Below are 12,204 nucleotides of genomic sequence, written 5' to 3' on the forward strand. Positions count from 1 at the left end.
GCATAAAAAGAAACCTTGCAAAACATTTTTTCATCGACAACTTCTTCAGTTATACATTGAAATCTCATTCCGCCTCCAAAACACTGCATGTTACTGCACTAATGTACTTTAGCGAAGCAACAATCGTCCTTTTTTATCACAGAGAAGAAGAAGAACTCTGAGTAACGTGAGTCCAGAAGTGGGTGAGGTCGATAAAAGAGGTCAGATTCCCAGAGGAGAGTGAGAATTCTTGATATAACACCGAGGAGTGAGTTAACGTTACAGACCATGATGAAGTATTAAAGTAAGTAATTATCATGAGTAAAAGAAGATAGAAAATGGACACCATTCAATTATATAATTATTTTAATGAGAATGATTAGTACTTTGGGATAATTTTGTAAGTTAAACATTAAAATATATTGTTTTCCTTCAAGAGCTTGGAGTGTATTATTTTTCAATGATAATTTCTCTCAGAGTAAAACTATGTACGGACCTCTTGTGTCATTACAGTGTTTCATAACTTCATACCTAGGCAGGGCCTTTCAATAGTATCAAGTTATCAGAGTATTTGCATTTGTCATCACTTGCAAAAATACCAGCAACTGTTGAAGAGTGGATCTCCCTGCTCACAGCTCTAGCGTGAGGACTGTCTGAAATTAGACATTCAAATACTGCGTAAGTACAAAACAATGTTCTGGGTGTGGTACTCGTCTTTGAATCACACATTTCTCAATTCCTTTTTATCAATATTTCATGCATTTTCTCATATTATTTACTCATTTTTCTTAACCTTTTTTCTCATTTTTATTTTATTTTTTGGGGTTTTTCAGATAAAATGTCAGTAATGTGCCTCACATCATAGGTTTAATTCCCAGGAAGTGTTAGAATTCAATACTTGGAGATATATTTATATGGGAAGTGCGCTATGAAGTTGTATTGTGATTATTGGATAATAATTTATCACACTTTAAAGCTATAACTCAATAGGCCATTCTTTAAACCTATCAAAGTTTTTGTCTCTTCTACATTCACGAGAGACAAATAGATGAAGCAGGAAAGAGCGAGTGAGAGACTAAAATTAGCGACGATCTGTTTCTCACATCGACCTGCAAACTGTTCCCATGACGCCAACTTCGACAACGCTGCACTGAAACCTTCTTTGACTCCTGAACTGCTGGTGATGAAATGGGAACGGTCAGTAAGCTCTGCATGTCCAGTTTCCAGGCTTTTCTGTGTCCTACTGTGGGAGACGGTGCACCTGCAGCTTCACCAGGTGAGTCCTCATCTTCGTCTGCAGGAGTCTTGAGAAGCAGATTCACTGTTGGAAACCTGCTTCTTCGTGGTCATATCAGAGAGATGACTGACAGGCTAAAGGAGAGTTGGCGAGAGGCACCGTGCATTGGTTGCCATGGTGATCTGAGAATTTATCGCATCTCATGCTGTGGATATTTCTACTTGATTCTGTAGAACGATTGTCTCCAAACATTAGTGTTTCCTGACATATTTTCAATCGTAATTCTTTCACGGCTGGTCTCTCTTGAGCACCAACAAAACTGCCAGGATTATCCGGCGTCACTCATCATCTTGAGAGGGCAACAGTGTCCAGGCTGTAGAAAGACTGACTGACATCATATTCATTTATTGTCCCAGATTGGGGAAATGTAAGTGGTCACAGCAATGCAAACAACAACAATCCATACAAACACATCATATTAGGACATAAATTACACATGTTGAACATAAATACAAAAAAAAATCATAAATACAAGTAATAATCAACATAAAACATGTAATAATTTAATGATAATTTAGAAAATTCTGTATAATAATGCAAAAATAAGCATTATAATAAATCATCAAAAACCATAAACATTAGTTGAAGTTCAGAAGTGAATTTGTGTTTTTATTAATCCCACATTGGGGACATATTGAAATTTTAAAGCAACAGGTTCTTTAACAAGACCCTCACTGATATCTCAGTAGCTTCCACAATTTAAAGTGTATCTCAAGTCCTTTTCTTTATTTGGAAATGGTTTCAAATCGTGCCTGATCCATTTGTCAGGCGAATCATTATCAACCCAACCATTCTGAATGTGTTCAGAGAAGTGAATAAAGTTTGTGTACTTTTGGTACTTTCAGCTGAACAATGAGGTAAAGTCTTAACAATTATTCCTGAGCATCCACTGAAGCCTCACCCTTGACATAAGAAAAAAAAAATCCTTCACAGCAAAGGTTTGCTTCAGAAGCTGAGGATTTAAACTTCATTTCAGTTAAGAATATCTACTTCCTGTCACAAACTCTAGTTTCAGTGGCAGTGAGAGAGCACACTTGGAGCAACACTTTATGTTTTTGGCATGTTTAAAAGCATTTCCTCTGGGCTGGGCTGTTAAAACAGCAGTCAAATTTTAAGCTGATCTTCCATGCCCATCAACATTTCCTGTTTTCGGAGTCCAAGCCCTGAATAAAGCAGCGATTGAAACTCACAGCTGCTCCTCCGCATCCTCTCCTCGCCCTTCCTCTTGCACAAGACGTCTAATGTGCTTCCTCGCTCACATGCTCGTGTCCCTTTTCCCTCCGGAAAATTATACTGTAAAATGTTTTTCTGAGCATTGTTTATTTTCATTTCTTCATTTGCCTCAAAGCCACACAAAGAGCCCATTGAGCCAAGGGACAGAAATAACTGACGCACAATTGAACCTCAGGACTTTTGTTGCAACATCCAATCATGTGGTGCTTTCTTACTTTGCACGTTGTCCCTTGTTTCGTTCTTTTCTGTGCACAAAAGTCAATTCTGAAATGAATGGAACATAGAAATCTTTGATTCGGTTTTCTGAATTCACTGTAAATGGTTGGGAATTCAGGGTTTTCATTATATTCAATGTAATAGTGATGTTATTTCTGTGTTATGTTGTTCAACATTTAAAATACTACTTTTACTTTAACTGCTTCTCCAAAGACAGATAGATAGATAGATAGATAGACAGACAGACAGATAGATAGACAGACAGACAGACAGACAGACAGACAGACAGACAGACAGACAGACAGACAGACAGACAGACAGACAGACAGACAGATAGATAGATAGATAGATAGATAGATAGATAGATAGATAGATAGATAGATAGATAGATCATCCATCTATCTATCTATCTATCTATCTATCTGATGGACACGTATTCTGACATCTAATTGGCTAACAAAGGAAGCGTTCAGAAATCCGGCGTTCCGATTGGTTGCTGCACAGTATTGACACGCCTACTCCATCCTGCCGCGACACCGGCTGTCTCTGGAGACAGTTGTCATTCAGTTGTGCCACTTTAACGGGACTCACGTTAGTCGTGGACACTCTTTCGTTTTTAAGCTAATTAAAAACTTTCTAATTTCATTCTCTGGACTTAAATGTGCGACCGGGTTTGACCAGCAAGCGAGAGGAAATGGTTCTGAAGTCGGAAGACGGAGTTGGTAAGTTAATGTGTCGGTTTTATTCCCCTGAGCTAACCTAGTTAGCTGATTAGCAGCTAGCATCATCTGGTGCTATGTCAACAAACTTTGAATGATGTTGTCTCTGTAGTTCGTGTTTGTTTCTGGCTGCAGGGAGGATGAGATAATAACAGCTGAAGCAACAACTCCTGCTTGTGTGAACTAAAGGATCCATTATTATTATTATTATCAAACTGGATCAGGGCCAGGCCTGGTTCTGCTCACTAGTCTATAAATACATTCAAAATTGATATTTATCAAGGCATGGATTTCGTGGAACTTTGGTAACTTGTGAACAAATGGTTGGATGAAAAGGTAATTCTGCTTGTAGAGTAGTTTCCTTTATTTAAATCTGACCCTGGCCAATGTTATCAATGAATTAGTTTGTTTGCATACAATCAGACAAACTTTTTAAAAACTAAAATCATACAAGATAACGTCACTGAAAAGAGGTGAGAGAGGAACTTATTTATTGTTTTGGCATCCTGTCTCCTTTGTCTCTATGTGCGTACTTCCTTTTGTCGTTAATGTGTCCTTAATGTTGTCTTTAATCTCATTGCTTAACTGCACCAGTCTTCAGTCAGTCTCCCTTATTACTACTCTTTGCATCCCTTCTCATGCCTTTTACTCAATAATGTGTGGTTAACATCGCCAAAATATATTCACAAATGTTTTATATAATAGTAAATTCTGATCTTTTCATGTTCAATTGTTGGCTTCAAAGTGAAGGCCTCAGTAAATGGTTCAAATCTCCTTATGCAATGATAACTCGTAAGATAAATGTTGTTTTTGTCGGTTTGAAAACGCTTTGCTCACTGTCCTTGCAGAGCTGTTCAATTTATTTACTGGACTTTAGAGCCTTCAGGCTTAAAGCAATTGATGATGTGTTTAGCATAATCAGAGGATTATATCACTGTTGAGCTTGTTTGCCTCAAACCACAACTTCTCAGGCACACAAGTCTTCCACTATGAAACACACTAGTCACTGTGTTGGAGGATTTTCCGATTGGAAGTGTTTGCTAGGCTTAAACAAATTGGATCGGGAGCCAGGTCAGCCGCCATCCTGTGGGAAAGAAAGGCAGCAAAAAATATTTTGTCTAGCCAAAAACATCTCGATAAAGCACACCTAGCACAGGTATGATTATTATTGTGGTTTAAATATGTAGGTTACTAAAAATTCATTTGCAATACATGTAAAATAAAATATTACTATCTGGGAAATGATTCATATATTTTAGTTTTGTCAATGTTATGCAAAGTCTGTTCTATCTCAAATATATTAATTTTTATTATCATGTTAAAGTTAAGATGTTTTCCTTTCCTGTTCACTCCTCAGTTTCCTCCAAGTGCTTTTTTGTCAAGATAAAAACAAGTTGTGTTCAAGGGCAAATCTGACCATATTATACTGTATATTTAGGTTCTGATTAGAGGTATGTTGTCGTACTAAATTATCCACATGTCAACAGATTTTGCTTCAATAATATTAAAAAATGAATTAATATACAATTTTAGTTTATGATTGGCAAAATATTTGTGCTTTTATCAAATCCTTCGTTAGTTTATTGTGTTTTATGAAATGAAAATAAATCTCTCAACTCTTAGTAAATATTTATTTTATTGTATAATGCAGAAAGTGAATTGCAAAAAGGATCCTGGTACACTGGTGCCCACATGAGGGAGTCTGTGTGAGTCTTTGCACAGAAAGGAAGGGAGGAGCGAAAGTGTAGAGGAGAAGGGGTGTGTGCCACAGTTGGAGGTTTCCCCACCCATCCAAACCCACATGCACCTTCATTCAGCTGCTGGTCTGCTCTCCCCGATTAGCTGGGACAAGGAATTGGATCTGTTCGGATTGTTCCTGTTGTCTATTGTGGATTTGAAGTTCTGGAGTCACACCAGAGCCAGACCTTGTCTTCCAGGACATTTCACTGGTATGTCAGTTATATATCGCCGTTCACGACACCATCTCTGTATTATTGTCCTTTCAAAGGCAGATCAGCACTTGAGCCTCGGATACAGTTGCTTGAGTTCCATCTTCACACGCTGGTATATGCACAGAAACTTTAATATGTTTGTTACTCAGAGCAGCTGGTGCTCAGCAGCAATGCTATGACAGGGTGTCCCGTTACTCAGAAGACAAAAAAAAAACAACTTGCTGACCTTCAAACTAAGTAGAGGCTCAGTCTGCAGTTGTTCTTCAGCTCTGCTTATCTCAACTGTTCCCAAGTTGGGTTTAAATCTTACAAACAAATGTTTAAGGGTGACTCATGTATCCCAAAATACCACATGTAAAAATATATTTACCGTATAAACAACAGTGGGATAAAAACTGTACTTTTTATTTCTTTGTCTTGTGTTTTTTTGCTATAAATATATGATTTACTGGGAATCTGACCTATTAAGCTATTTGAGAGTAAATTAATTTGGTGCAGTAATTGAATGAATCGGTCCAATTATCTTTTAAAATCTCATGTCTTCACCTCGTTTGTTGCTGGAAAAATGCCCTTAGTCTCGGACTCATCTTTCAACAATGACCAGCTGCAATTAAAGAATCCTGAGGCCACTGCTGTTGGGATTTCATAACTGTTTTTTGGCATATTATCATTTGTCATTCTGTGTGTGAGTCACTGAGTGAGACAAGCAAAAATGCGATCGTCCAAACCAACTCAGTTGAGGGGCTGGTGAGATGTATTAGGAACCGTGCTACACCTAATTTTGAACTTTTGAAATTTAAGAAGAAAATGAAAGCTGAGACTGAATGATGTTCTCCAAGCTCTGACGTTCAACCCTGCGTATAGTAATGTATTATAGTATAGTATAGGTATAGTTGCAATAAATCAATTTCACTAGTGAGACATGCACCTAACGGCTTTTTAGGAGGAAATAGAAAATGGCTTGTTTAGACAACTTTACATGTACACAAAAATTAGAACTTTAGTTATTGTAATGCTGTGTTCCCCTGATGTCACGTGAGTCGCCATCACAGCCAGTGACAATATTGTCCATTTGAACCACAGTTACCTTGATATTCATGCATCTCAAATATGACCAACAATCATCAGCAGGACAAACTCTGAGGCCACTGAGTAAACATTTGTGATTTGAGATGAGTCACTTCAGCAGATTGTCTTTATTTTCGCGTAGGTTTCCGTGGAAACGGGTTTGGAAAGGTTTGTCATTTGAATTGGGCTTTTTGAAAGTGGTTTACCTCCAGCGGAACCTTGGACGCGTCCTCTCCTCTTTTGATGCCCTGTTGTGAGAGCAAGTTTCCACGGCACTGGTGCTTCCTGGGAAAGTGCAGCATGTGCGGGTAAAGAAATTTCAATGTTGGCGGTTGATTTGCTGATGAAAATGACACGTTTCCCCCCACAAGCCTTATCATGTCACACCAGGTTCTGTGTCTTTGTGTGAAGGAAGTTGGGTGGAGGACAGTGTTAGTAGAAGTCAATCTTATCTGAAGGTTGCCAACTGGTTGAGTCTGTGATGCAGTGGAGCTGCTCAGTCAAGCTTTAGCGTGCCTAAAAATGACCGACTACACAATTCACATTTATAAACGTATTGAGAAAGTATGTATATTAGAATGTATGTTGATCTTCCTTGCGTAACAGCAATCTAGCAATCTTTGAAACAACAAATATGTTTTTTTTTAACTGACAACTGCTTAATCTAATCTAATCTTTTAACACAAACAAGGTTTCTTTTCTTACCAGAAGAGGGCTGGTGTGCGTAATTTAAACAACGTTTTAGGTGTAATTAATAAATAGTTAAGTAGATGATTAAAAAAAACCTTAAGCGATTATCAAAATAAAGCACTAATTATATGTTGATAATCACTGACATACTGCATACATTTGAAAGCACTAATTGTAAGTACATGCAAACTAAAAAAAGACATTAAATCTATGGCGTTTGTGTCTCCATCACTGCATTTGGATCTTTAGAAGACGTACAATATCAGGGGTATTTTGGTGGCTCAGGGAAGCGTTGCCATAGTGACCTGCCACAGTTGTCGTGCCTGTGAACACATGGTGATAAATAAACGTTGTTTTTTTTGTCTTGTAGTGCCTGATGACCTCAGTCCAGAAGAGATCCAGGAGCTGGAGAGCATCCGGCGGAGAAAGCAAGAGTTACTTCAGGACATACAAGTAGGAATTCACTGACTTTTGAAACAATATTCCTCAACAAAACAACCTTACACCTTGAAACATTTCTCCTGGTATTTTCCTCTGTTAATCCCTTCCCTTCCCACGAACCTTCCTCCTTTTACTGTAACATTTAATTTTCCAACTCACATGGAGAATGTCAGGCATGTGAGACCTTGAAGAGGCCAGATTTGATCCCCCTTTTTGTTCCACCTCACATGTCCTTCTGAACAAGAGGGCGATGCAGAACGTATTCGGGATCTATAGTTTTTCACCATGACTAAACAGTAAAAAAAATGTAACTATATTTGAGTTTTTAACATGGTAGAATATAACTTAAGGTGACTCTTTAATATGTTTGATAATTGATGCTGGCAACACAAGATGAAACTCTTTAAACGTATTCACTTGAATAACTTCTTAAGCTCGAATGAGTTGTGGTGGTTTTGAAGATCATGGGATCTTAACTAGTCCTGGTTAGCATGACCGAACATTGCAGCTCACGAAGATAAAGTCCCTCAGGGCAGCACTGGCTTCAGATGGATGGAGCTCATTATCAAGGTCGACCTCGTCTTCCCCCAGAAGCTCAAGAGCCATGAAATATTCCAGCAACGGAGACGGAGGTCGCTGTCGGATAGCAAGGCAGCGTCACCTTGGAGATGCTGGTGGTGGAATTCAAACATCTAAGTGGTGAAGGTGGTGTCCATGTGACTCGTCACTTGTATCTGTATTGATCTTCATGGTTTCTGTCAGCTCACTCCATCTGTTGGTCCCTCTAAGACTTTGATCCTGCAGCTCCACCAGTTTGACTGGGGAGGGTGGGAGGGGGTGAATCTGGGTCAGGACAGAGTAGAAGCACTCAGAGGTGGGGGGTGGTCTGGTTGACCCCATCTACCCCCACCTTTAACAGGTGCTTCAGCTCCCAGAGCTGATTTTCTATTGACTCACCTGAGCTGATGAGGGAGGAGAAGTTGAACATGTCACATGACCAACCGTGTTTCGATCTGATGTGATGTTTTATGTGTTTTCTTTAGAGGCTAAAGGATGAGATTACAGAGGTGACGATTGAGATCGAGACTCTAGGACAGACTGAAGAAAGGTACGGTCTCGCTTAAACAAGACATTTTTATCATCAAGTATTCATTGTGTTTCCTGAAAGTTGCTGTTGTCCATTGAAATATAATTTCACAATAAGAATTATCTTTATATTGGTCTTTGTATTAGTCGTCATAATTAACAGGTAAATATTTTTAAAAACATTTTTACGGAAGTGACCATTATGATCAAAATTTGTATTTTTTCACAGTAATTGAGAAATTGTATTGAAATGTATTTTTTCTTATTACAATTGAATTCAATGCATCTTGTTCAAATGACAATCTTAAGTTAAAATCCACTTTGTTGATTAATGTGTACTTTATTTGGATGGTCTTGAATCCCATCCATTAATATTTATGAGTTATTTGTTTTCAACTTGATGCACTTTTGACTCCTTCACTGTCAGAAAGACACTTGATAATCACTGATGTCTGGAGCTTTGTGGAGCCTTGTGACTCACCAGACGCCTCAGAGAGAATCTGTGATGATTGTTCAAAATTCAAGTCCGAGAAGGCTTTAATACCAATGCTGTATTTCTTCTCTGCCACTTTGAGAAGTTACAACATCTGGGTTATCATTAAACTTTCTTGGTTTACATTTACCCTTAATTTTGCAGGAAAAGCATGCAGAGGAACAAACAGATGGCTATTGGCCGAAAGAAGTTCAACATGGACCCAAAAAAGGCGAGCAAAGAGCTCTTTATTTACTGCCTCCCTCCTTTGTTCATTCATTCATTCGTGCACTTCAGTGTACATATATGTATATATATATATATATTTGTGTGTGGAAATATTTGTAACGATTGTTTTAGCAAAGTGGGTTTAAACTCTGATTCTTCTCAGGGGATCAAGTTTTTGATCGAGGCTTCGCTGCTGAAAAACACCAGCGACGACATCGCCCAGTTTCTCTACAAGGGCGAGGGACTGAACAAGACTGCGATCGGGGACTACCTCGGCGAGAGGTCAGGGACTGGTTTCAACTTCTGCATCAATCAAACACACCTTTAACTCAATGGTTTTAGTTTTCCATTGTGGTCGATGTTATTTATATTTTCTATTATTGATTAAGAAAAAAATGATTTCTTACGACTTACGAGACTTTGTGTTGTCAGAGTGATGACAATAACTCGTGTTGTTAATGTGTGTGTGTGTCACAGGGATGACTTCAACATCCAGGTTCTGCACGCTTTCCTGCATCTGCACGAGTTCTCAGACCTGAACCTGGTCCAGGCCCTCAGACAGTTTCTGTGGAGCTTCAGACTTCCCGGCGAAGCGCAGAAGATCGACCGCATGATGGAGGCCTTCGCCCTGAGATACTGCCGCTGTAACCCGGGAGTCTTCCAGAGCACGGGTGCGTCCGACATTCTTGTCGTGAAGATCCAGATATTAAACATCTTTGATCACCTGCCGCAGATACCTGCTACGTGTTGTCCTTCGCCGTGATCATGTTGAACACCAGTCTGCACAACCCCAACGTCAAAGACAAGCCGACGGTCCAGAGGTTCACCGCCATGAACAGAGGGATCAACGACGGAGGGGATCTGCCGGAGGAGCTGTTGAGGGTGAGACTCCGCCACAGTCTCTCTCCTCCTCCTTTTCTTCAACAGTCTGTTCACCGTCTTTCTTTCTCTACGGCAGAATCTTTACGACAGCATCAAGAATGAACCTTTTAAAATCCCGGAGGACGACGGGAACGACCTGACGCACACTTTCTTCAACCCAGACAGAGAAGGCTGGCTGCTCAAACTAGGTATGTCATGTCGCCCTCTAGTGGACGAAAGGTCCTGCTCCTAAGAGTTGATCACTCAGATCTGATCGAGTTGAACTCCCGGTGAAAACTGGTCAGTGGAAATAAAAACTTTTGTTTATTGTTTGTTTTCTTCTTCTTTCATGTGTTGACTCCAGGAGGTAAGTATTGTATGTCAAGCGTCTCTAAACTCCTGCTTCAGAGCTGCTTTGAGCCCCAGTTGCTGCTCCTCTGCACATTGTTTGTGTGCTTTAACTCGTGTTTGCATCAGTGCTGCCATGTGCTTTCCTAGTGAATAACTGTCTGCTGCAGACCTCTACTCACACCTGCTGCCTCACTCCTCAGTGCGTTTGACCTTGACCTCTGACCCCTGACCTCCTTTCGCAGGTGGACGAGTGAAGACCTGGAAGAGACGCTGGTTCATCCTCACAGATAACTGCCTCTACTACTTTGAGTTCACTACAGTGAGTGTTTCTTTTCTCGCGTCCAAAACCCGGATCATTCGAACGCGTTGTTTATGTCGCCCCCTGCTGTTCCCCAGGACAAAGAACCGAGAGGAATCATCCCTTTGGAAAACCTCAGCATCAGAGAAGTGGACGACGCCAAGAAGCCGGTAAAACCCAGTCACATTTTTAAATAGATTAAATAGTTTTCTTTTGTGTCACTTCTCATCTTCCTTTACATCCAAGTATCAAGTCACATGATTTCATCAAGATAATGTAAAATCAAAGTCTGAGTAGTGGGAGCTAAGATGAGTTGCTGTGTGTCACGTTGACGTCTCCTCAACAGAACTGCTTCGAGCTCTTCATCTCCGAGCACAAGGATCAGGTGATCAAGGCCTGCAAGACGGAGGCGGACGGTCGCGTGGTGGAGGGAAACCACACGGTCTACAGGATCTCGGCTCCCTCCATGGAGGAGAAGGACGAGTGGATCAACAGCATCAAGTGAGTCGCACGAGAACAAGAATAAAACGAGTTCCACTTCTCATGTGTGTCGCCCACAGAGCCGCCATCAGCAAAGATCCTTTCTACGAGATGCTGGCCACTCGGAAGAAGAAGGTATCCACCCTGAAAGGACTGTGAGAGACCCCGGACCTGAATGTTCCTCTAGAGGGTCAGCTGGAGGTTACCACTTACAAGAAGCCCAATTCAAATGAAGAACCTTTCCAAACCCGTTTCCACGGAAACCTACGCGCAAATGAAGACAATCTGCTGAAGTGACTCATCTCAAATCACAAATGTTTACTCAGTGGCGTCAGAGTTTATCCTGCTGATGATTGTTGGTCATATTCGTTTATTTATTTCTCCCCTTTTTTGTTATTTATTGTTTGGTTAATCACATTAAACCAGGATCTGAGTCAAGTGTGTGTCTTGTCGTAAAATGATCATTTACTTCTGCTTTAGTTTGAGTCAAAGTTGTGGCTGGGAGGTTTAATAAACATTTTTTTAAAAATATATAGATATTGAAGAATCTTATATGTAGTAGAAACTACTTAAACATAAGATAATTAATTTCTATTCATATAAAAGCAAAAAGATTGGAGAAAGGATTAGCTTTATTTCTTGCTTTGGTACTTTTAACTTCTTTTTAGTGAAGGTCAAAGGTAAGTTATTCTTCATTTTCCTTACCAGTAAAAAAAAAAACATTTAAAGTTGCAAGACAAGAGATAATTCAAATGTTTTTTGACCGTTTCAAAAAATTACTTTTTGATAATAAAAATATCATGAAAAATGACATTTAATCCAATCTTTATAAC

The 12,204-nt window shown here is 39.6% G+C and overlaps 1 protein-coding gene across 2 annotated transcripts; it reads left to right on the forward strand.

Moving 5' to 3' along the window:
* Nucleotides 1-1,167: 1,167 nt before the first annotated feature.
* cyth1b (cytohesin 1b) lies at nucleotides 1,168-11,809 on the forward strand. 2 transcript variants are annotated; one of them, XM_087784170.1, is made up of 12 exons: nucleotides 1,168-1,255; nucleotides 7,525-7,607; nucleotides 8,639-8,703; nucleotides 9,319-9,385; nucleotides 9,545-9,663; nucleotides 9,859-10,052; nucleotides 10,115-10,263; nucleotides 10,340-10,451; nucleotides 10,836-10,912; nucleotides 10,990-11,061; nucleotides 11,238-11,392; nucleotides 11,452-11,809. In XM_087784170.1, exons 1-12 carry the CDS (start codon nucleotides 1,168-1,170, stop codon nucleotides 11,528-11,530), a joined length of 1,260 nt encoding a protein of 419 aa, XP_087640296.1. In that variant the 3' UTR covers nucleotides 11,531-11,809. The 2 variants fall into 2 exon arrangements, with proteins under 2 accessions (XP_087640296.1, XP_087640297.1); XM_087784171.1 differs by lacking the exon at nucleotides 1,168-1,255 and adding an exon at nucleotides 3,302-3,447.
* Nucleotides 11,810-12,204: the final 395 nt, after the last annotated feature.

This window comes from Callionymus lyra, chromosome 2, assembly GCF_982586985.1.
Source record: "Callionymus lyra chromosome 2, fCalLyr1.hap1.1, whole genome shotgun sequence".
Taxonomy (NCBI): domain Eukaryota; kingdom Metazoa; phylum Chordata; class Actinopteri; order Syngnathiformes; family Callionymidae; genus Callionymus; species Callionymus lyra.

Excerpts from the sequence above, each read along its gene's own strand:
- cyth1b (XM_087784170.1), top strand. The coding sequence starts at position 1,168 with ATGGGAACGGTCAGTAAGCTCTGCATGTCCAGTTTCCAGGCTTTTCTG. Across the intron at positions 1,256-7,524 it reads TGCACCTGCAGCTTCACCAG|TGCCTGATGACCTCAGTCCA; the intron begins GTGAGTCCTCAT and ends TTTGTCTTGTAG. Across the intron at positions 11,062-11,237 it reads TGGACGACGCCAAGAAGCCG|AACTGCTTCGAGCTCTTCAT; the intron begins GTAAAACCCAGT and ends TCTCCTCAACAG.